This window comes from Bos indicus x Bos taurus, chromosome 8, assembly GCF_003369695.1.
Source record: "Bos indicus x Bos taurus breed Angus x Brahman F1 hybrid chromosome 8, Bos_hybrid_MaternalHap_v2.0, whole genome shotgun sequence".
NCBI classification, from domain to species: domain Eukaryota; kingdom Metazoa; phylum Chordata; class Mammalia; order Artiodactyla; family Bovidae; genus Bos; species Bos indicus x Bos taurus.
The window spans coordinates 47,969,441-47,995,200 of record NC_040083.1 but is presented as its reverse complement, the minus strand read 5'-3'; the positions used below and the strand labels follow the sequence as shown (position 1 = coordinate 47,995,200).

Sequence of the window (25,760 nt, the reverse complement as noted above, 5' to 3'; positions counted from 1 at the left end):
CCCCATAGCTTGAGCTAAAAATCCACAAAAAAGTTGACATAAATTTTCAAAAGAAATGAACAGCAAAGGTTATTCATTTATTTCTAAATATTTATTATTTAGACTAACCTTCCAAACTTTAACATTTCCTCCCAAAAAGGAAGAGGGAATACATTTAAGGAAGATGTCAGTACTGAATAGCTAAAAGGAAAATAAAGCAACAATGAATAAATGCATTCAAATAGCTCCTATATAAATTACCAAATTAAAATTCATAATTGTCATATCACACATACTCATGCTAATTCTTATATTTAAAATGATCAGTTTTCTCTTTCAGGCACTAATTATAATTACCCTCCAATATGGCCCTTACTCCGGAGAAGGCAATGGCACCCCACTCCAGTACTCTTGCCTGGAAAATCCCATGGGCGGAGGAGCCAGGTAGGCTGCAGTCCATGGGGTCTCAAAGAGTCGGACACGACTGAGCAACTTCACTTTCACTTTTCACTTTCATGCATTGGAGGAGGAAATGGCAACCCACTCCAGTGTTCTTGCCTGGAGAATCCCAGGGACGGGGGAGCCTGGTGGGCTGCTGTCTATGGGGTCACACAGAGTTGGACACGACTGAAGTGACTTTGCAGCATGGCCCTTACTCAGCCTGAGCCAAAGGATGTGAGAAGGCAGCATCAGGATATACACAAAGCTGATAAAACAGAATCCCAACATTACAGAGGAAGGTAAAGGACAGAAAAATGAGAAACAAAGTCCAGTGTCTTTTTGTGTAGATGCAAAATTTCAAAGGAATGAAATTATAAGTTATCAATCTAGTGATTTACTCATGATACTCAATTTAAGCCATTTCAGTAATCTTCATGGGTCCAATTAAAAGGTTAGATGCTTTTAAAGATCCCCTGTGGTAAAAATTATTTAATTTAGTAAATTAAATAGCAAATATCATTATCTTGTCATTGGGAGATAGAATCTTGCAAAATAAAAACCCTAGTCTCATTTTTGAACAGGATGCTACAAAAATGGTGTATTATTTACTTAGGGAAGAAGGGGGAAAGGAATGATGAATCTACCTTTACAATCTATTTGCCTCACAAGCCAGGATGCAGCATGTAAGATGAAATTCTAATCCACATGGAAGAATGGAAATTTTTTCTCTATTCCCCCTAATATTTATCTGGACACAATTTTGAAAATCAGGAAATGAAGTAATATGATACTGATACTACTGGTGAGGTAATTAAGGAACTTAACTTACCATTTTTTGGGCTTTGATAGTGGTTTGTACTTGCTGTATTTTACACGCCATTCAAGAACTTCTTTACAACGCTGACATACTCCATCATGAAGTTTTGCATTAATTTTCTTAAAAAGAAACAGAAAAACAAATTGAGAATTTCACTAGTGAGTCAGCATTACAAACCCCAAATGGCATATGAGAAATTTAAGCTTTTTTTTTTAAACAGCAACCTAAATTTAACCTGCATAACATTTTACGGTGTACTATGTGTTTTTATGTACATCAATTTGGCTTTTTATGAAGGCAAAGATTCTTAACTCAGGATGTAGCTCAGAATCATCTAGGGAACTTTTTAATTTCCTGGCAGGAGTATTTTAAGCACAAAATCCCCACTGATTCTGATGCATATTCATTTTACAATTCAAACTATATAGTTGAGACATATGCACTTTACTGTATATAAGCTACATCTCAAAAAAGCAGAAGAAAATCCAATCATATTTTAAGCCTACTGTTTTGACAACTCAAGTCTTACTACTGAGAAATGAGAAATTAAACTGAGATATTAGATAATCCTGAATTGTAGTCTGCAGGGGAGGGCAGAGACTTAACAACTTGAGAAAGGAGAGCCAGGGAGAAGCAGCTGGAAGCAAGGATATATATAATTATTCAATTTAATCTTTCTGTATTCTCATGTAAAGATGTCTTAGAAAAGTTACCTTGATAACCTGGTTTCTTCAAAACAGAAGATAAGTATGTGCATATGACTGGTAGAAAACGGGCATTATGAGGAAAACAATTTTTTTTCCTTATAATATTCTTCTCAAAATGTGTTGGGAAATAAGAAGGAAGAAAAATTTTTTAATGTGTCATGTGTTCTCACAACAGCTTTGTATTCTGTAACATGTTCATTTGACTCAAGACCTAGACTGCATATTTTCACTAAGTACTCTGAGAATTCTCTAACTTGTTTTGGTTGTGGAAGCCTGGTCTTTGCCTACTCTTGGAATAATGAAAAAAGGATAGTTTAAGTTCTCGTTCTCTTTGCCTCTTTTCTAAATTTTTCAAAAGGAGAAAAACAAAGCATCTCAAAAAATGCAGGTTCTCTGGAAGGTTATTTGAATACTGAGTTAAAAGCACAATGTTTAGAAATCATCTGAAAGAAAACAAAACTTCTGCACAGTGCTTGATATTCTTTAATGCTCTAAACAAGAGGGTAAAATAATAACAAAACATTTATTCAAAGAGAAAATATTTCAAGGGTATTTTCAAAAAACCATAAATTGAGCTGTGAATACATTATGATTGAATTTAATTCTGTGGTAAAAAACATATTCTGTTACTTATGAATTGTGTATGGGTATTCTTTTCTTCCTGATCTAGATGTACAGTCCCTGGGAAAATAAATGCTGCATGCCATTATATCCCCTCTTTTCTGTGGCTCATTGTTGCCAGAAAGAAGGAAATCTGCCTAATACCAAATTCCTCTTCTTATCAACATTGGCACCTAGTTATCGCTTACAGGGTTTGCCAAGAAGTACCCAGAACTAAGGTTCCCATTTCATCTTTTACTCTCACTGCCCTCTGTTGCCTAGAATGTCTTACCAAAAGCACTGCTTATATTTTCCTAACTCCAACAATAATAAAAAATAAACTAATGACGAGCTATGATTATAGTATGAATGTGACATAAACTTTCTAGCTAGCATATTCTTAGAATGCACACCATTTCATTACCTGCAATTTTATTATACACAACACATTTTACTTGTTAACTGGCGAGCATTATTTGGTTTCTCGCTTGCTTCATATCCAATTTCTGACCAGTTCATCTTGATTTACAAAGCTGTGCATAGTTTAGAAACTGGTTTCTTTAGGGTGGATCGACAGATTGACAGTATAACAAAACAGGTCTTTGTGGGAACTTGTCCTGTGAGTGATGTGTGAAGCGGTATAAATGGAGATGTTGTACAGCATTCACATGACCAGCAGGCACTACTACAAAATTAAATTTGATTTTCATGTGTTAAGAAATCATTGAGAAAGAAATGAATGAATAAATGGGAATGAATAAAACTCATTTAAAAGTGCTACAGAAAGAAAACTGTGTACTTTGGTTTTGCTGTATTTTGGCAAACTAGAAAAAGTGAATTCCAGAGACATAAGTGACGAAAGCTTAATCCTAGTTTTAAGGAATCACTCTGCCTGGAGCAAAGGGGGTGGCTGCTGCTGCTGCTGCTGGCAATCTTACATTACTCACAACTGTGTTTACAACTAACCCTGCCCATTTTGGCAATTCATTTTAGCATGTCCCTTATGGTAGAAAATAATAGGTTACTAAGGTAAAGATTTAAGCATTCCAAATATAAAATCAAAACTTAGTTTTCTAACTATAAAAGCCTTTAAAGATAATTTAGTTTAACAAGCTACTTCTCATATCTTTAAAGGAAAAAAAATCATCAGTGGAAGATTCCACTGGACTTAAGAATCCTAGCTAAAAAAAGAAAACCTTCCCTATCAATGAATACTTCTTTTAAAGTTAGAATATCATAAACATGTATCAGAGGACACTCCTACGTCATATATATACATAAAGTCCTAAAAACCGTCTTAGCTGTTATTAATTCATACAACATATTTTATAGTGTTGTTTTTAAACATTCTGCTGTCCAATGATGCATCAGTGGTAATATAAAACATTAATCACCAAAAAGAACTACGTGATGTGAAGACTTCAACTCCCAAGAAGGTAGCAAGAGCAAATTGTAAATATAACATCTGTTATCAATATGCTGATGCTGAAGAATATTTTATAAAATATAAAGTATCATTTAATAGAAGGGAGATACTATTGTGTATGAAGGGGAAGAATTCGAATATCATTCAAGAGCAACTAATATAATTTTCATTAGGACTTTTTGTACATCATAATCCTTTCAGAAATGCTATAGATAAAACAACGGCACATTTACTTCCCTTCATTAGTTGAAAAAAAAAGAAATTAAAAAATGAAATTCTCAAGAAAAATGCCAATTCTAACTGCAGCTGAATCTCCATTTCCATGGAACAGAATGACCTCGTCTCTCCCCTGCCTTACACCAAAATAAGGTATTTGCTGCCAATATAGCTACAACCGTGTTACTCCATATTTAATTATACTTAAAAGTATATATTTTTAAATTTTCTAGTAATACTCCTTTTATTCTAAATTTGATTAGAGGATAAAGAATCTCTGAAATTAGGAGCAAGATATTATATGACTAATAATAATAAGTGTGAAAATCAGTATTTGGGTCTGTGACTTCCAAATTATTACCTGTTATTTTCTTAAATCCTTTTAATATGGCTAGACTATTGTTGGACATAAAGCATCTTACAAAATAAATATAACCAAAAAACAGATGAGGGAATCAGATTAAGGGAAAAACTAGAGTTGGGAGGGAAAATCACAGAGCAGCCAGAAGTACAGCTGGGAAGTGCATCTGCTGGTATAGGCCACAGTGAGATGTGAATTTTCCAGTAGCCACAAACAATGTTTTGCTCACTTACCTGACTCAAGATCTGTAATGTGCCAAAAATCCAGTTTCTCAGAAGCAGCACATCTTTTCTTATTATTAAAACCTGAAGTTTCATTTTCCCAGAGACGATGCCATACGATACACTAAACAATGATCTCGAAAAGCATCCTTACACTACAAAGCATTTCACAGAGCTGTTTTCTATCCTAGTGCTCAAGTAGACAGTGTTATATAGTGCAGTCTAGTAAAAAATTATTTTCAGGTGAAAGTGAAAGTGAAGTCACTCAGGCATGCCCAACTCTTTGGGACCCCATGGACTATATATAGTCCATGGAATTCTCTAGGACAGAATACTGCTGTGGGTAGCTGTTTCCTTCTCCAGGGGATCTTCCCAACCCAGGGGTTGAACCCAGGTCTCCCACATTGCAGGCGGGTTCTTTACAAGTATTTTTCAGGTATGCAATGTAAATACAGATATCTGATATTCATAAGATCTGTAGAAATGCACTGCAAATCATAAGGCCATCTTCAAAGAATACATCCTCCCAAACGAATTCTAAATACCCTCATCTCTATTACAAAAAAATTCAAACATGCAGAAAAAATTAAAACAATACTAACGCATGATCACATATGTTATCTAGAGACAACTTTCCATCTTACCTATTCACTTTTCATGTGTTCAGTTCAGTCGCTCAGCCGTGTCCAACTCTTTGCGACCCCATGAACTGCAGCACGCCAGGCCTCCCTATCCATCACCAACTCCCGAAGTTCACACAAACCCATGTTCATTGAGTCGGTGATTGCAAGTATCACGATTCTTCACCTCTCAGTCATATATATTCTAGAAATAAGACTTTCTCCTACTTAACCACAATACAGAAAACCACACCTCAGAAAAACGAAAAATCACTAATACCATTGAATGTAGCCAGTCTACATTGAAATTTCCTCAATGATCCCTCACCGCCCCACACCCCAATCACTACTCAAGTTCAGTATGTTCTCTGTCTTTTGGTCTAGCGGGATCTCCCTCTTTTATCCTCTACACTGGTTTTTTTTTTTCAATTATTTTTTTTTTAAATTTTATTGGAATATAGTTGACTTACAATCTTGTGTAGGTTTCAGGTATACTGCAAAGTGAATCAGTTATACACTGATGTTTTTGAAAATACCAGGCATGTTATCTCGGGAATACTCCACATTCTATATTTGTCAGATTGTTTTATCTTGGTGTAATTTAACTCATTGCTTGTTTTATGTGTTTTTATTTTCATTATCTTAAGATTGTTTCTCTAAGAGAAAACCTTTTCAATTCCAATGAAGGACAACTTTTTTTCTTTTTTTCTCTTATGGACAATGCTTTTAATGTCAAATCTAAGAAGTCTTTGAAGAATCATGATTTTCATCTATGTTTTCTTCTGGAAGTTCAGTAATTTTCGGCTTTACATTTAGTCTATGATCTATTTTGAGTTCATTTTTGTACATGGTACAAAATAGTGGTAGGAGGTTCTTTATAAATTATGTGTCCAATTTCTAGCATCACTGAATTGTATCTTTATCGTCAAAAGTTAAATATGTGTGTCTATTTTGGACTCAATATTCTATCATATTAATCTATGTTTACTTTTTCTTCAGTACTGCCCTGTCTTGATTACTGGAGCTTTAAGGTCTTGAAATCAATACTGTGCATCCGCTAAATTTATTCTTTTTCAAAACTATCTAGCTATTCTACTTCCTTTGCTTTACTGTATACATTTTAACATCAATTTGTTAATTTCAACAACAACAACAAAAAGCCTGTGACGATTGCAATTAGGATTATATTGAAACTATAAATAAATTTAGGGGAGAAGTGACATCTTAACAATATTAAATATTCCAATCCATCAACAATGCATTCCTGGAACAGACCTCACTTGTCTGAGGTGTATTATCCTTTTTATTTATTGGTGAATACAATATGCTAATTTTCCCTGAAGATTTTTGTGTTTACGTTCAATGAGGAACGCTGCTGCTGCTAAGTCGCTTCAGTCGTGTCCGACTCTGTGCGACCCCATAGACAGCAGCCCACCAGGCTCCCCCATCCCTGGGATTCTCCAGACAAGAACACTGGAGTGGGTTGCCATTTCCTCCTCCAATGCATGAAAGTGAAAAGTGAAAGTGAAGTCGCTCAGTCGTGTCCGACTCTTCGAGACCCCATGGACTGCAGCCTACCAGGCTCCTCCGTCCATGGGATTTTCCAGGCAAGAGTACTGGAGTGGGTTGCCATTGCCTTCTCCATTGAGGAATACTGGTCCATGGTTATTTATTTTAATATCTTTGTCTGGCTTCAGTGTTTAGTTCAGTTGCTAGAGGATTCAGGTAAAGGTTAAAGGGACTTAAAATATAAGTAAAGATTTTCTACATGTTAGAAGAACACTGGACTATTAAAAATCTTATAGGGGCTTCCCTAATGGTCCAGTGGTTAAAAACATGCCTGCTAACGCAGGGGGCACAGGTTCAAAACCTGGTCTGGGAGGATCCCACATGCCAAGGAGCGAGCCTGTACACCGCAACTACCGGAGCCCACGAGCTGCAACCACTGACACCTGAGAGCCCTACAGCCTATGCTCCACAAGAGAAGCCACTGCACTGAGCCCACGCACCACAACCAGAGAGCAGGCCCTGCTCGCCACATCTGCAGAAAGCCCGCACCCTGAACCGAAGACCCAACGCAGCCAGAAATAAAAAGACACATCCTGTAGAATAAGCTCACGTCCTTATTTTTAAATAATCCTAAGTACAATTATATGTTTAAAAGTGGTTTTTGGTCACAATCTGAGAAAAATTTTATCCTAACTAGATGAAATTAAATTACTTATGCTTACAGCTGGCCTTTGGTTTATTATATTACATAACACTTTAGGAAATAGAATTTATCACTCAATAAATTATGAATGGGGCAGGGGAAAAAACAGAGTTCAAACTTCACACAGAAATCTCTTCTGTATTCTGTCCAGCAGTCTGTAAATTTTGTTCATCTCCTTACCACTTGGTTTTGCAACTAGTCTTTTCCCTTTAGAACTTTTTTCCCACTGTGTATGAACAATAGTATACTCCATTATATAAATTTCTTATGCTAAGAATTTATTACTTTCATGGATAAAAAATAACTTTAGTGACAGTTTTAAGATTTAAAACTATATGAGCATCTATATATAAATATTCAATTATAGAAATTTTTATAAAAATTAATAAGAGGATAAATCTTATCCCTCAGGGATTCTACACTTTTCAGAATTTCAAGCATATATATTTATAGAAATTTGTATTTTTATCTACATGGTGTTTTACAACTTCTCATCAATTTTTTTTTGTATTAGTATATATACTTTTAAAACATGGTTTTATTGACTGTATATTATATTCTTTCAGAGTAATACTTCCATTTAACCTATTTTCTGATAGTTTGCTTATTTCCAACTGAATGAATATATATGGTTTTCAATGTATTATGTTATAAATACCAGAAAACTTCTAATGAACATGCAAATTCTCATCACATTATATTTACACATAACAACTTCTGATCACATTTCAATAAAAGAGTAAAAATGACAGGAATTTTACCACAGGTGAAAACTCATGGTAAAAAATAACTGTCCCCTTCTTAAATCAAGTGCAGTACATAATTATTTGGACATTAAAGCAAATATTTCCTAGTCCTGTCTATAAAAATTTGCTTTGTTTTCTTATCCTGGCAGTTAAAATTTTAAAAAGAACAGAAGACACTGCCACTTTTCTTTTCAAAAAGGGAATTAAAAATCCTTCTTGCCAGAAATTCCCTGGTGGTTCAGTGGTTAGGCCTCAGCACTTTCACTGCCATGGGCGTGGGTTCAATCCCCGGTTAGGGACGAAGACCCCACCACTGTGCGGCTCAGGCCAGAAATGAAAAAAGAAATCCCTGCTATAATCAACAATACCACAATTACTAGAGACAGAACACTACTATATGATCCAAAATATTAACACTGACTTCTAGTCACTTAAAACTTTCAAACATACAAACTATTTCAGTGTGATACGAAGCAATAGTTTGAATGTTTATTACTCTCAGAAATACCTTATTTGGACAAGTTACTGAGTCTTACTATTTTTATGTATTTTATTATTTCACAAAATGAGCTAGTCATATAAATAGACCAGAAATACTTTTGAAGTCAGTTCTAGTAATAAAATCCGTTTGTCATTTAAGGAAAAATAGAAAACCAAAGTTACTACAGGCTTACTTCTTTTTAAGAAACTACATTGGTTCAATGTAACTAAAGAGATTGGCTCTCAACATTTATAAGCAAATTATAACTTTAAAATTCTAAAATATTTGATATAAATACATATGGACATCAAAATACATAAATGTTTCAGTTACCAATATTTGATTTTTCACAATATAAAATTCCAATTAAGAGATACCTAGGGGATAAAATAAGTTATATTTCTACTATATGCTAAAATAATTATTTTTTCCCCTGAAGTCTAGCCCATCTTTGTCTCCTTCACATTATATTCATCTAAGCCCTTAAAACACCAATACCAACCAGAGAATTGAAAATATATACTAAAAATACTCAAATTCTCCTCGTTCTACATATTTACAATATTAGCGTTTTTAGTCAAGAAACGATATTGGATTCCCTCGCTCACTTTTTTTTTTTTTTACTGCTGAAACCTATAACAAACGACATCTGCAAAAACAAACAATTGTATTTTCATCCAAAGACTGAATATAAAATGGGCCCTGATCATCCTAAACAGAGGACTATTCTCTCAAAAAGTGGGTAGAGCTATTGTCTGTTACAATTATACAGAGAGGGTCTATGTACAAACTACCTACTGATTTATTTCAGTAGCCATGCAAACTACTCATATTCTCACTGACAAGCTTACTGCAGACAGACACTTAAATGGAGCCACACCTGCCTACAGGCAGAAACATGCTATTGCAGTATCTTCTGGCAGTAGCAAAACCTATTAAGAAAGTCATTTCTGTTTTCCAAAGTATATTTCACTCATTTACTTTTAAGTAAAAATTAAAATAAGTCGGTGCTGTGAATTTTAACAAGCAAATATTTCTGAAAGATTTGAACCACCAAATCATTGCACTGATAAACCAATCACATCTTTTAAAAGGTGTGGTCAGTTGGAACAAAGAGCACTCTGGTATAAAGATTTTTAATTCTCTCCATATTGCACTAAAAGGCACAATTCAGGAGGATATGTTATGAATGTTTAAAAAAAAATTTATAGAAGGACTCACATTGCAACACTAAGAACAAATTATAAGAAGAACATAGAATAATCTCCCGAAGACAAGAGAAATTTTGCCCTACAAAAACATTGGGTATTTAGTATTTTAAGATAATGTACATTTAATTATCTTTAAGCCATCTTCATTATTAACTACAGGACTTTAATGAATAAATAACCCAAAAATAACTTCTCTAAAGTGGAAATAGCTTTATTGTCAGAGTAGTTTTATGGGAGCTAAGTTTTTTCTCTCAAAATTTTGCTGTAAATGGTCAAAATGTCAATGGTTTTATCCAGAAATTTTTGTCTTTCCTGAAAAAAAGACTCACCTTACAAAGTAGGATTGTACTTCAAACTTCATTTGCTCCGTCTCAAGATCCTTTGCTAATACTTCTTCCTCTGATTACCCCTTAAAACGATCCATTCCTCAATATTTAGTCATCAGCTCATTCACTGAGCTTCCCTGTGTCTGTCTCTTCTTCAACTTAGATGTCTGTGCTGTGCTCCTTTCTTTCCACACTCTGTGTGAGTGTGTGTGTGTTACTCACTGTCATGTCCAACTCCTTGCGACCTCATGTACTGTAGCCTGCCAGGCTCCTCTGTCTATGGAATTCTCCAAGCAAGAACAGTAGGGTGAGCAGCCATTCTGTTCTCCAGGGGATCTTCCTGATCCAGGATTGAACCTGGGTCTCCTGCACTGCAGATTCTTTACTGTCTAAGCCACTAGGGAATCCCTTCCATACTCTTCACTCACGGTCAACATAACCTATAACTACAGCTTCAGTAATGAGCTCAATGAAGATTACTTCCAAAACAATGCACAATCCTAATGCTTCTCTGGAGGTCCTGATATATCAGTCTGCATGAAGGAAATCCATTTTCCTCCTCATGGAAATCACTGAAACACTTCAAATCCGTGGACTGAATCACAATCACTATCTTAGCAGTAAAATCTGTTTCTCCTTTGTCCCAAACGTCATCTTAAACTCTTCTTGTAGTCTGAGGTATAAAATCTCAGGTCACCTTTGACTCCTCCTCCCTCTCCTACCAAAATGCCAATATTGACAAAACTAATTTTTCCACAATGTCCCCAACTTTGTCTTCTACTTTACATCCCCCCTACTTCTGTATATCAGGTCCTCATTTCTATCTGTACTGCTAAAGCAGCCTCCCAAATAGAAGATGGATTAGAAACTAAAAAAGATAAATGGAGACCAAGCTGTCAACAGTTATGTCTAACAGACATCTGTCCATATGCCTCCTCTGGTCAGAAACTTACATTCCTTGGGCATTCCTAAGACTGAAATTCACAGTTAATCATGATGGTGTGATCACTCACCTAGAGCCAGACATCCTGGAATGTGAAGTCAAGTGGGCCTTAGAAAGCATCACTACGAACAAAGCTAGTGGAGGTGATGGAATTCCAGTTGAGCTCTTTCAAATCCTGAAAGATGATGCTGTGAAAGTGCTGTACTCAATATGCCAGCAAAGTTGGAAAACTCAGCAGTGGCCACAGGACTGGAAAAGGTCAGTTTTCATTCCAATCGCCAAGAAAGGCAATGCCAAACAACGCTCAAACTACTGCACAATTGCACTCATCTCACATGCTAGTAAAGTAATGCTCAAAATTCTCCAAGCCAGGCTTCAGCAATATGTGAACTGTGAACTTCCAGATATTCAAGCTGGTTTTAGAAAAGGCAGAGGAACCAGAGATCAAATTGCCAACATCTGCTGGATCATCGAAAAAGCAAGAGTGTTCCAGAAAAACATCTATTTCTGCTTTATTGACTATGCCAAAGCCTTTGACTGTGTGGATCCCAAGAAACTGTGGAAAATTTTTCAAGAAATGGGAATACCTGACCTGCCTGACCTGCCTCTTGAGAAACCTATATGCAGTTCAGGAAGCAATAGTTAGAACTGGACATGGAACAACAGACTGGTTCCAAATAGGAAAGGGAGTACGTCAAGGCTGTATATTGTCACCCTGCTTATTTAACTTATATGCAGAGTACATCACGAGAAACGCTGGGCTGGAAGAAGCACAAGCTGGAATCAAGATTGCTGGGAGAAATATCAATAACCTCAGATATGCAGATGACACCACCGTTATTACAGGTGAAGAGGAACTCAAAAGCCTCTTGATGAAAGTGAAAGTGGGGAGTGAAAAAGTTGGCTTAAAGCTCAACATTCAGAAAACGAAGATCATGGCATCTGGTCCCATCACTTCATGGGAAATAGATGGGGAAACAGTGGAAATAGTGTCAGACTTTATTTTTTGGGGCTCCAAAATCACTGCAGATGGTGACTGCAGCCATGAAATTAAAAGACGCTTACTCCTTGGAAGGAAAGTTATGACCAACCTAGAGAGCATATTGAAAAGCAGAGATATTACTTTGCCAACAAAGGTCCATCTAGTCAAGACTATGGTTTTTCCAGTGGTCATGTATGGATGTGAGAGTTGGACTACAAAGAAAGCTGAGCGCCGAAGAATTGATGCTTTTGAACTGTGGTGTTGGACAAGAGTCTTGAGAGTCCCTTGGAATGCAAGGAGATCCAACCAGTCCATTCTGAAAGAGATCAGCCCTGGGATTTCTTTGGAAGGACTGATGCTAAAGCTGAAACTCCAGTACTTTGGCCACCTCATGCCAAGAGTTGACTCATTGGGAAAGACTCTGATGCTGGGAGGGATTGGGGGCAGGAGGAGAAGGGGACGACAGAGGATGAGATGGCTGGATGGCATCACCGACTAGATGGACGTGAGTCTGAGTGAACTCTGGGAGTTGGTGATGGACAGGGAGGCCTGGAGTGCTACGATTCACGGGGTCGCAAAGAGTCGGACACAACTGAGCAACTGAACTGAACTGAAGACTGAAATTGAGACCTCACCACAATATGATCTCTACTTTCCTTTCTGGTCCTATCACCTGTCTTTCTTGCCTATGCATTTGGGCACTCCCAAGTAAACAAATATGGCAGACACCACAATCTGCCTCCTCCTGTGGCTTTGCTCTGCCAGTCCTTTTGCACCACACTCTCATGTCGAAGTTCAATTCTTCATTCAAATCTAGGTTTGTGTTCCAAACAACCCTCCAAAATCCCATGTAGTATTTTCCATCTCGTTCAATTTAAAGGACGTACACAAGGCCTATAATGAATGGCCGGGCATATATTAGATATATGGGTACAAGAGACAAGTAAAGTCTTTATCCTTGAGCTAGTAAGCAGTCAAACAGAGAGATGGCTTTGGCAGTGTGGAAATTAAAACACAGAGAGACAAATGGTGCTTTGGGATCATCCTCTACCTTACAAAGGCCAAGTGCCACTGCAAGGGAAGGACACATGAAGTATGAGAAAGTATATGGCCCTTTGGGGAAACTGCGAGCAGTCAGGAAGAGCCAAACAACAGGGTGTGAGGAGAATGGAAGGAATGAGCTAAATTATAAGAGAACATGTTTGCCAGCTAAAGAATTTTGAGTACTAAACAGGAAAGGAATCTGATTGAATAAGATCCTAAGCAGCAGTTAAAGACAGGACTAGAGGGAAGTATGGGGATTTGTAAGGAAGCTGCTATAGTAGAAAAATAATATACTAAAACACTAAATTTGGCTGTAGCAGTGGGGACAGAAAGATGGGTACAGGCATGGGAGATAATAAGGACAAAAAAATGATCTAGGTTCAGTAAGTAGTTAGAGAAATGATGACCAGAATAGAATTAGGGCAAAGCCAAGCCTTTAGGGAAAAATGGCTTTTAAGTCCATTCTCAAACTCTAAGGTACATAAGACCCAACCCGAAAGCATACTAAAAATCAGATTTCCAGGCCCCACTACTCCCTGAGATTGTGATTTGTAACTCAGGAGTTTCCGTTGCATAGACCACACTGCAAGAACCTGTGGTAAAGTGATGAGGAATGCCCTAGAGCGAAAAAGAGCTCAGACAATAGCCTCCTGTGATAGCAACCCCTCCCACCTTCCTCAGATAGACCTAAGGTACAAATGAGGAAAGAAAGATCACTGGAAAGCTAGTCACACAGACAAGCATATCAATCTGAGCATCAAATACAGGAGAAGGTAATTAACAGAAGACCATGTGGTTTGAAGACCATGTACGTTAGAATTTCCTGTGAGCTGCTGCTGCTGCTGTGTTGCTTCAGTCGTGCCCGACTCTGTACGACCCCATAGATGGCAGCCCACCTGGCTCCCCCGTCCCTGGGATTCTCCAGGTAAGAATACTGGAGTGGGTTGCCATTTCCTTCCCCAATGCATGCATGCATGCTAAGTCGCTTCAGTCATGTCCGACTCTGTGCGATCCCATGGACAGCAGCCCACCAGGCTCCTCCATCCACAGGATTCTCCAGGCAAGAACACTGGAGTGGGTTGCCACTTCCTTCTCCCTCCTGTGAGCTACTTGTTTAGAATGATGATTCCTAGACTCAACCCCAAGATCTACTGATTGATAAAATCTGTATTTTATACAACTCTCCAGATGATTCTTAACCATGTCAAAGGTTAAGAACCACAGGCAGCTGAAGCAAGTTGACATTTCCAGAGAGAATAATATGTTCCCAACCTTACCTTTGCTACTGAGAGTATTACTAGTAAGGGGGTGAAATGCTTTTCCTTAGAAAAAAAGTTGATTATTGTAGTTGAAACACCACTGGTTACTGTAAGTGAGAACAATAATATTTATATAGTATCATCTTGGACTTCCCTGGTGGCTCAGACGGTAAAGCATCTGTCTACAACGTGGGAGACCTGGGTTCGATCCCTGGGTTGGGAAGATCCCTTGGAGAAGGAAATGGCGATCCACTCCAGTACAATTGCCTGGAAAATCCCATGGACAGAGGACCCTGGTAGACTACAGTCCATGGGGTCGCAAAGAGTTGGAGAAGACTGAGCCATTTCACATTCATTCATTCATTCAGTATCATCTTAATCAATATTCAGTTAATCATATCATTTCCTCAAGACATTAGGGGAAAAAGTTTTATTTCTATTTTATAGACGAAGAGAAAAACACAACAGGTTTGACAATCTGCCTACACTTACATACCTACAAAGTCATATAACCAGGGCTCAAGACCACACCTTCTGACTCCAAATTCTACATTTTGCTCCACCATTCTATACTGTCTCTCTTTTAGAATCTCAGTCTGATTTCTAGTTTCTCCATCAAGAGCATCTCTACACTGGGAAGATGCACTTTGATTTCCAACCAAGTAACTTAAAAGGAACCTTTGAAACGTACAGTTTTGACTAGACTATTTGTATACTAATGTATCAAATATCTGAGTCTCCAGAATAGCCTCAAAACTGACAGGAAAAGCTATGTTAGAGACACATATCCAGAATCCAGAAGACCTATTATTTAAGAAGCTTTTCCAAAGTCTAATATCAAAAGACATCATACCAAATGTAATTTATCCTAGACTCTCAGCCTGTATGTTTAAAGTCTCTTAATTCAGACATGGTTCACACTGCTACGGCACTGTATAGAAACCATCTGTTTTCTACTCTGACTTCCTCATGGTCAGGAAAAACAGAATTTATAGAAATAGTTTCTGGCCTTTATTGCTGTTTCTGGAATTTAGGCCAGATCTAAACATGCTGAAAGCTGGGAAATTCTTCTTCGCTCTTCCCTGTGTTTTAAACCTGCCTTCAGTTCAGTTCAGTTCAGTCGCTCAGTCGTGTCCAACTCTTTGTGACCCCAGCACTCCAGGCCTCCCTGTCCATCACCAACTCCCTGAGTTCACTCAAATCCATGTCCATCGAGTTGGTGATGCCATCCAGCCATCTCATCCTCTGTCGTCCCCTTCTCCTCCTGCCCCCAATCCCTCCCAGCATCAGAGTCTTTTCCAATGAGTCAACTCTTCGCATGAGGTGGCCAAAGTACTGGAGTTTCAGCTTTAGCATCATTCCTTCCAAAGAACACCTACCTGCCTTAGATATTAATAAAATTTAAACATCAGACTAAATCTCAATTAGCTACAGAATCTAATATTAGGAAAGGAAAGGAAAGTGAAGTCGCTCAGTCGTGTCCGACTCTTTGTGACCCCATGGACTGGAGCCCTACCAGGCTCCTCTGTCCATGGGATTTTCCAGGCAGTAGTACTGGAGTGGATTGCCATTTCCTTCTCCAGCGGATCTTCCCAATCCAGGGGTGGAACCCAGGTCTCCCGCATTGTAGACAGATGCTTTTACTGAACATGCTGGGAAATCTGAGTAATTTCTAGATCAGTAATTATCAACTTTTGTTTCTCCTGCCACTATTCACATCCCCATGTTACTTTCATCATCAAATACAGAAAATAATACAACTTAATTAACAGGAAAGTAATGAGCATTTTGGGGAAGGACAGGAAAAAGAGATCCTGATACATTCTTTTCCAACAGAGGATGTCTCTATCAGAACTAGAGGAGACAGAGCTAAATACGTGTATTTCTATCTTCTCAAGAAATCTACTGTACTTATCATTTAATTCCCTGCTTGGTTGTTTACAGTTATGGTCAATGTTCTTTTGCTTACGCAACTCCTTGAGTGATTTTATATCTATGGGATATGTCTGTACTTTGGTCAGGTGTCTGGACAAAAGCATGCTTCAGGAAAAGTTATTTATCTATGTGGTTTACTATAAAACAGGTCTTTTTTGGTTTTCATTATAAAAATAATAGCAAACTAAATATTTTTTACATAAAAGACTGCTATCATAAATCTATAAATCACACGTCTAATCCTTCATAAAAATTCTCCCTGCTGCTATTCTTAGAACATTCCTGTGGCTAGGGGCAGGCATAATTATCTTCATTTTGCAGATGAGAAACCTGAGGCTTAGAGAATTAAGAGATTTGCTCGAGGTCACACAATTAATCAGGACAGCAGAGGCAGAACTCATAAAAAGATGCCTTATATTTGAGGGCATTCTACTAAAGTTAGAAGAAGAAAGTGTTCCCCTATAGCTTTCAAGGTTTTCTAAATAGTAAAGAAAAAAAAATTAAAAGCACAAAATTTTGCTAAATTTGTCTACGTTTTTGTCCTATGTTTTGACTCAAATTCTAACACTGGTATATTGTTTTGCAAATAGGGCCAAACCTGCTGGCTTGTTCCTAAGGAACCTTGCAGTATTATATATCATTTGTTTAAAAGGCATAAAACATCCCTAAGTTAGAAAAATTCATTTAGGAAAGAAAATATTATCTTTGCTAAGCCATGTTCTGAAAGAGGAGGATTTACTTTTCTACCTTGTTCTTCACAGATTCTCAGCACACTGAACCCTGAATAATAAAAGGTAAACTAAGCAGTGCGCTACACGGGCCAACTATGTACAATCCAACTGGAATGCAAAAAGCCCTGCTCAATCAGCAGTCATGTAGTGTCATGAGGCAACACATGTGTTTTTATAAGCACTCATTAAAAGTTAGTTACAATTCGAGATCCTGTCCAACCAGTATGGTATGCCCCAAGTTAGTGATCTTAAGAGAGACAAAACTACTAACCAACAATTGTTTAACATGTATTAAACAAAAAAGAACAATGATATTAATTTCCTTCTAATAGCATATTTTTGGAATTTATGGAATTAACTCTTCCAAGCATAATAATTGGCAGTGGCCCCAAACCAAATGATTTTATCTTTTAAAATACATCAGCATTGTACATCATTTACTTGGGGACAGGATACAAGGGCAATTGCCATACTGAAGCTAGTTAACTTCTTCAAAGACAGTTGCCTTGTTCTGGTCACATTAGAATGTCCTAAGAATAATCTGTACCTGATGACGATTGATTGAGGAGTCAAGTCACATCAGGAAAAAATTAGGTTTGTGCCATGATTCGTTTAGTCCAGCTATTCACATGTGACTTACTTAACTTCAGTTGAGAGCATTTTCTCATTCTTAAAAAGAAAGGTATTTTTTATGACAAGAATAGAACAAGCTAAGGTATTAAAATTAAAGTATGTTCTGAAATGAAAGATACAAGTCACCTACAACAAAACACTACTCTATTTTATTTCTATAGTTTTTTTTTTTTAATCTAAAGTTATCCTATAGTTCTTATTTAATTCTCACATCAGCCTTGTGTGGAAGGAAGAAAGTGGTATTGCTATTTATTGCTATTCTAATTTATAGAGCATTGATATAACTTACCTATGGTCAAAGAGCGACTCCACAGCCACACAGGGAGGAATCCGAAGTGTCTACTCCTGTGCTACCCTGACTCCAAATTTAGGACTCTTTCAAACAGTCAAATTATAAAATGTATCACAGCTTAGAAGTAAGTACAGGATGTATCATGACCACATCTCTGCTGTCTACAGGAACAATTTGAAAAAAAGTACGAGCTAGTGTCTACTCAGTACCGTGCTAGGCAACACAAAGATTCAGAAGATTTCCAATACACAGTTCTTTCCTCCTAGTGCTTCAAACCTAGTTGGGAGACAAAAGTAAAGGGCATGATGTAAATCTGAATAGTGAGCAATATACTGTCAAGAGTTAAAAGGGTGTTTAAAATAAGAGATTAATTGCCAGCTTCTTCAAAGGTGGCTTTTGGAAGGATTTAGACTGAGGGATGGGGCTTCCCAGGTGGCACTAGTGGTAAAGAACCTGCTTGCAGATGCAGGAGACATCAGAGATGTGGGTTCAATCCCTGATCAGGAAGATCCCCTGGAGGAGGGGATGGCAACCCACTCCAGTATTCTTGCTTGGAGAATCCCATGGACAGAGCCTGGCAGGCTACAGTTCATAGAGTTGCAAAGAATCAGACACAACTGAAGCGATTTAGGACACAGCACACACAGACTGGGAGGTGGAGGAGTCATCAGAGACTCAAGGCTTACTGGTAGCCTTGCAGATTCAAAAACTCTATTGTTTCATTCAGTCCCAACTCAACAGAACATAGAGGAAGATATATATCCCTACTACTCATGACAAATTTGCAAAGTTTGTTACAAAAAAGACATCTTATGTTTTCAAAGACCACTGTTAAAATCTTGTAAAATAAGTCCTCAAAAGGTTGCAGATCAAAGTCTAACGTGACACACAGGCTTGATTTAAAACAATAGCAACTCATCTTCTTTCATTCCTTCTTTGTACTTCTACCAGTTGAGTATTAGAACCAGAAGTTGGGTTCAACTGCAAGCAGAAGCAGGAGAGATTATCTACAGATATTCACACAGATCATATTTTTCAGCCCTTCCAAAAATTGCTAGTAAAACTTCCAGTTTGCTCACTATTACTTCTTGTACACTGGTCTTAACTCTCCAGCTACACTAGCAACACCATAAACGCTAGAACAAGGTCTTATTTTCATCTCCAGTAGTTCAGCACAGACACCAAACAAATAACAGGCATTTTAGACTTTAATAATGAAACTGATTTCTCTTCTCTATGGCTTTTCTACCACCCTAAGACAAGACCTTTAGCTTGCTTTTGTTTTTAATTCCCAAGTGTGGCTGAAATGAGTATAGATTTTGTCTTCCAAATAGTTTACCTCTTCTGTTTTATGATTCACATATAACAGTATTTATGTTTACTGAATGTTTACTGAAAAGTTAACTTAGTTTTACTGAGGTCTCCTTTTACTGCTGTTTCTTCTACCACGTATCTTCCTAATACCCTGGAGTACATTACTTACAATTTAGCTATTTTTGACAAACTTTTAGTCTGGATGATTCTTTTGCCTTGATTTCCAAGCCACAGTTTAGCTCTATAAAGAACTCTTAATTCAGGACTTCCCTGGTGGTCCAGTGACTAAGATTCAGTGCTCCCAAGGCAGGGGGCCCAGGTTTGATTCCTCATCAGTGCACTAGACCTCACATACTGCAACGAAGATTTGGTGCAGCCAAATAAATAAATAAATATTAAAAAAAATAATAATTCTAAAATACTTTCTTTATAACACTTTGTATACCTTTTCCTTTATTTTTTTTCCAAGTAGCAGATGAGAAGTCTGATGCTCACAGGATCACAGTTGCTTTATGGGTAACCTCATTTTCCCCTCTCTTTGAAAGCCTGTAGAATTTCTTTGCACTTCTACGATTGGCGTTCCAAAATATAACCGTGATAGGTCTAGAACTCTGCTACCTGAAGGCCTAAGATTTTTGTCAACTTTGGAAAATTTTTGTGTTTTTTTCCATTACTTTTTAACATTTCTTCCTCACCCTCCTCATCTTCTGGATTTCTTTTACTCAGATAGTAGCTTTCCTAACTTGATCCTCCTTATCTGAAATTTCATTTCAGAATTTTTATCATTTTGACCTTTCATACTAGGTTTTAGACAGATCCAATGGCTTGATCTCTCAAACTGCCAATTTAGTCTTCAGTCTTGTCCGTACTGCTATTTAGCCACCTAAGATGTTTACATTTCTGTAACCACAACTGTCATTTTTACAAAATGTCATAGGCTTCTGCAGCTGCTGCTGCTGTTTTTAGCAGCAATCTATCTTTGTTTTATGGATTTTGAGAGCTTTCTGAGTCATTAAATGTGGATACCAATTACACTTTTTTGAAGTTCTCCTCTGTGTCTTCTATTACCTTTAATAACCAGGCACAGGAGGTAGGGTTTCCAGTCTATTGGTTTTCCTAAAAAGTTTAGTGCTGCTCAGTAGTCTGCTCATATTTATAACTGAGGGTTTAGATCTGCACTATCCAGTATGGTAGCCACTGTCCACATGTAACTATTAAAATGGAATTTCAATTAAAATTCAGTTCCTTAGTTCCACTGGGCATATTTCAAATGCTCAACAGGTACATGTGGCTAATGGCTATCGTACAGGGTAGAACTGTTCTGAAATATCTCTACCATCATAGAAAGTTGTTCTGGACAGTACTATTATAGTATAATCAACAGATATAGAATGGGTTACTAGAGCAGAATTGAGAAATGCTACTGTTCTGGAATCCAAACATTATACAATCTCTGCCTCTGGCTGACAGGAAAAAACTTAACAGCTTGATAGCTTTAGCAGCACAGGAAGCATGTTGCCTCTAAGCCTAGGGATTCCTCGTTAAGCTCTGAGACTAGAAATGATCAAGAATATTGCTCTGACTTTGTCTTTCATGGCATGTCTCCAGTTTAGAGAGTTGCTCTTCTGACCTTATCTTGAGGGTAAATGATAGAGAAAGCCACTTGATGCAAAAAATTGGTACAGATCTTATTAATTCTGACACTGACATTGTTCCAGAGTTTTATTGGAAAAACCTTGACTTCCATCTGTATTATAACACAGATTCAAAAAATGCTTAGTTGAATCAGTCTAATCTCATCTACTTTATATCTTAAATTTTTGTTTTTTCAGTTTTTCTAATGTTTCAACTTTATTTTTTCCCTCAGTCATTTCATTTTAAAAACAGAAAGATAAATGCATGTTTTCAGTCAGTCATTTTGAATTAGAAGCCTTAGTAAAATTTGACTGATTTTTTTCTTACTGGGTAGAGAATGAAGGCATTAATAAAGGTGTCCCTAGAGAATCTCTAAGATTAGAATTAACTATCACAAGAAACCAGAGATTTTTATTTAAATACACTAGGAAACAGTTGACCTTGAAATCATCATATGAGGGTCAAAGAACCACCCACGGTTCGATAATGAGGAGTTTAATTAGAGCAAAAGCATCACATATATAAAAGTAACCCTAATATCGTTTTATATGGATGATAAATGACAACTTATCCCACATGACTATTCTAAGTTTATTAAAAATTAGATCCAGCATTATGTCCTACAAGTATTCACGTTTACAGGAAACATGATACCATATTACCACAATGTCTTGTGATAAAGCCTAATGATGGTATATAGAATATTCACATTTGCAAGTATATACCATGATGTCAAATATATTACTCAATGTGATGACTTCAGGGTCATGAGTAATGTCAAAACAAATAAGTCAGCCACCTGGTAAGACAGGGCGGAGCATTTAATAATATATAAATCTTTATAGGACAACAAACATTTAAAATAATCCCTAATTTAGCTTGGTATTTCACATCCCTGTTGAAAATGGCCTTCAAAACAGGTGTGCTTAATATAAAGTTATAACAGAATTCTAATGCCAATGAATCACCACTGAACATTATTCTACCTACATAGTTCTATCACCTACAAGAATATTTCTTTGTTAATAACATATAACTCTGCCAAAACAAAAACAAATGTGTTACAACTCAGTTTCATAAGGACAATTTGAATCATATTATCTTCAGAATATAACTAATATACTTGGAATACAACTATTCCAGTTAGGAGTGAACCTGATAAAATATCTAAGAAAATGTCCACCATAAAGTTCTTAAAATGCAATTCAACCTCATGAGGAAGTAGATCAAGCGGAAGAGATTTAGGATGAGGTTGAAATAATCAGCTCCAAACCTAAAGGAAAGTTCAAATTTACTCTTGATAGTTTTAGAAGTCAGGAATCCTATAGGGACTAAATCAATCACTCAGAAAATCAAATCACACCAATTTTTACATTTCAAAGAAGGATTATATGAAGTCTTGTTGTATATTTAAGTAGTTAATATGATCCACCAGGATGCTTGTCTACACCCACTAATACTATTTCTGTAAAGAAAGGCTGGTTATCCGGGCACCTATAACCTCTCCTTTGACTCCAAAAGCCATGACTTTAAGGTTATTCAAAAATACTTCATCTTCATCAAGATGATCGTTATTAGAGGAGAGAATTGTAGTGATTAGGAGGGGCCAGTTACATTCTCTTGATCTGAGTGGTGATTACATGACTGTGTTCAGTCTGTGAAAATTCATTTAATTCTATTATGATTTTTGCACTTTTCTACACATTGTATGTTCGGAGAAGGCAATGGCACCCCACTCCAGTACTCTTGCCTGGAGAATCCCATGGACAGAGGAGCCTGGTAGGCTGCAGTCCATGGGGTCGCTAGGAGTCGGACACAACTGAGTGACTTCACTTTCACTTTTCACTTTCATGCATTGGAGAAGAAAATGGCAACCCACCCCAGTGTTCTTGCCTGGAGAATCCCAGGGACGGGGGAGCCTGGTGGGCTGCCGTCTATGGGGTCACACAGAGTCGGACACGACTGAAGCGACTTAGCAGCAGCACACATTGTATGTTATACTTCAACAAAAGTTTAATAAATGAAAATGCCCCATATTTATCTTTTTTCACTTTTTAGAGTAGTTACTAGTATGAGATTCTTGAATGAAGGATTCATATCATACTCATCTTTTGCAAATGCTTGCTATATAACAATAAAACAGATGTCAATAAAGACAGATGAGTTAACACAGACCAACAATTAATTGCAAAATGTCAGTAAGAACTACTTGATTTCCATTCCTTCATCCCACAGCACTGAACTGCTACTAGACATACATATTACACCATTAGTAGTTTAAAAAAATACTTGAGCCCCTCCTGCCAGAGACAGATGGCATTTGTGATGTATGTGTAAGAGAAAGAAGCCAAGACATATATACCAATACTTACTGAGACATGCATCATATATGTCACGAGGGCAAAAAATGCCACCAGGAAGGAGGGAGACATTCCAGTGGGATTAACCAGGAAGTGCATAAATGAGGGAGTAGCATGTGAGCAGGAGTAGCATGTGAGCATGATGAACATCCTATAAACTGAAGGAATGGACTAGCATCTACAGAATAGCATCTACAGAATGCTTAACACTGCATGCCAGGTATCACGTGAGGTAAACTTTGAATAAACCTTACCTAACTTTCACAATATAACTAGACCCACTAAAATCTTGACTACTTAAGAAATTTGTCCAAGATTACAGAACAAGTAAATACTAGGGAATTTGACCTAAATCTCTGGACTCCAATATCAATGTCTTCCTACCACATCACGTTGCCACTACCTTGAATAAGAGATTGATGGATGCCTTTGGCCAAATGCAAGAGACATAAGAGACGCAGGTTCGATCCCTGGGTTGGGAAGATCCCCTGGAGGAGGTCACAGCAACCCATTCCAGTACTCTTGCCTGGAGAATCTCATGGACAGAGCAGTTTGGTAGGCTGCGGTCCATAGGGTTGCAGAGAGTGGCATACAACTAAATCAATTTAGCACACACGTATGCACGCACCTTTGGCCAAAGCCCAAAAACACATATTTGAAAACTGACAAATTTTTTTTTCCTATCCAATATATACACTTCAAAATGTTTTTATTCTTCAAAGTAAAATGATCAAAACCAAAACAGACTGCATCCACTTATAGGAATGATGGCCTAAATTGACAGTACTAGAGTTCTAAGTCACAGCTTGAAATCAGTCTATTTGACTATCCTTTCTGGTAAAAAGGTCTTAGTCAATCATACTCTTTAACTAAAAGTAATAAGAAGGTTATAAAAGTTAACCATAATTTAAACAGTTGACAGTTTTACTGACAAACCTGAAACACAGAATGTACAAAAAGGCCAAGAGTCAAAGGTAATTGTTATATTTCGGTTTGAGGAACTCAGTAAATAGTGGAGTTGTTAACAGAGTTGGGGAATACAGAAGGAGAAAAAGGTTTGAGCAAGACAAAAATTGAGTTATTTCTTTGTCATGTTAAGCTTTTTGATTTTCAAGAATAGAGGTCAAGTAGGTAGTTAAATATACAACAACTCTGCAGCTCAGGAGAGAGGCTGGCCTGGAGTTCCAAATCTGGAAGGCATCAGCATAAAGATAGTATTTAAAGTCATGGACTGAACTAAAAAATTATTTCAGGAGAATGCTAGAGAAGCAAATGCTGCCAGTCAAGTGAGTGAGGTGAGTACTGAGCATCTCAAGGATTTGGCAGCACAGAGATCAATGACCCTTGACAAGAGTGGTTTTCACAATGGTGTAGGTGGTGCTAGAGGTAAAGCACTCTCCTGCATTGGCAGGAGACATAAGAGACAAGTTCCATCCTTGGGTTGGGAAGACCCCTGGAGGAGGGCGTGGCAACCCACTTCAGTATTCTTGACTGGAGGATCCCATGCAAAGAGGAGCCTGGAGGGCTACGGTCCACAGGGTTGCAAAGAGTCGGAAACAACTGAAGCAACTTAGCAAGCAGGTGTGCAAAAACTATTCAAATGGGGATTGAAAAAAAATGGGAGGTAAAGAAATGCAGATCAAGAACTTTTCTATAAAGAAGAAGAAAGAAATAGGGTGGAGCTAGAAAAGAACATGGATTCTATCTAAAGAGGATTTAAAAACAAACAAACAGAAATAACCCATTACAGATGGAAAGACTAATGACACAACAGAACATGGACAACTGAGGAGTCTTAAGCCTTTTAAATCACAAGGTAAGCTAGAATACATGAGCTCCACAGTGCAAGTAAAGGGACTAGTCTCTGGGAGGGCCAGGCACTCCATCCACTATACCAGGAAGGAGTGTGTAAGGGTACAGATGCGGGTAGTTTGGTAGATGTAATGGTGGATAGAAAGCTGGATCTAAGCAAGGTTAGGATTCTGTCAGGCAAGTACCACAGAAGGGAAGAAAAATAAGGGATTTGAAGAATATGCAAAAGAGCAGTTGTACTGATAGAACATGGTATCCATGCTGGATAAGGAGGGGAAAAAGGACAAGGATGAGGTACAGTGAAAAGTGGGAAAGCTAATGCACGTTGAGTACCCAGTGGAATTTTAAAAAATTATTTGAGGAATAAGAAAACCAGATAAGTAGATGGTGGTCAGTTTCTGTTGTTTGTTCAAGTTTGTAAGAGGAGCAGTTACCAGCAATAAGGGTTTAATATTT

The 25,760-nt window shown here is 37.4% G+C and overlaps 1 protein-coding gene across 3 annotated transcripts in view; it reads right to left on the bottom strand.

The window, feature by feature from the left end:
- C8H9orf85 (chromosome 8 C9orf85 homolog) overlaps positions 1–25,760 on the bottom strand; it is a 69,259-nt gene that overhangs the window by 33,210 nt on the left and 10,289 nt on the right. For 2 of the 3 annotated variants that reach the window (XM_027549466.1, XM_027549465.1), the window contains exons 2-3: positions 1,250–1,356; positions 109–180 (exon numbers count right to left, since the gene is read on the bottom strand). In XM_027549466.1, the coding sequence (XP_027405267.1) occupies positions 109–180; positions 1,250–1,356 (179 nt within the window). The remainder of the gene's footprint in view (positions 1–108; positions 181–1,249; positions 1,357–25,760) is intronic. The other variant, XM_027549467.1, reaches the window with a different exon arrangement.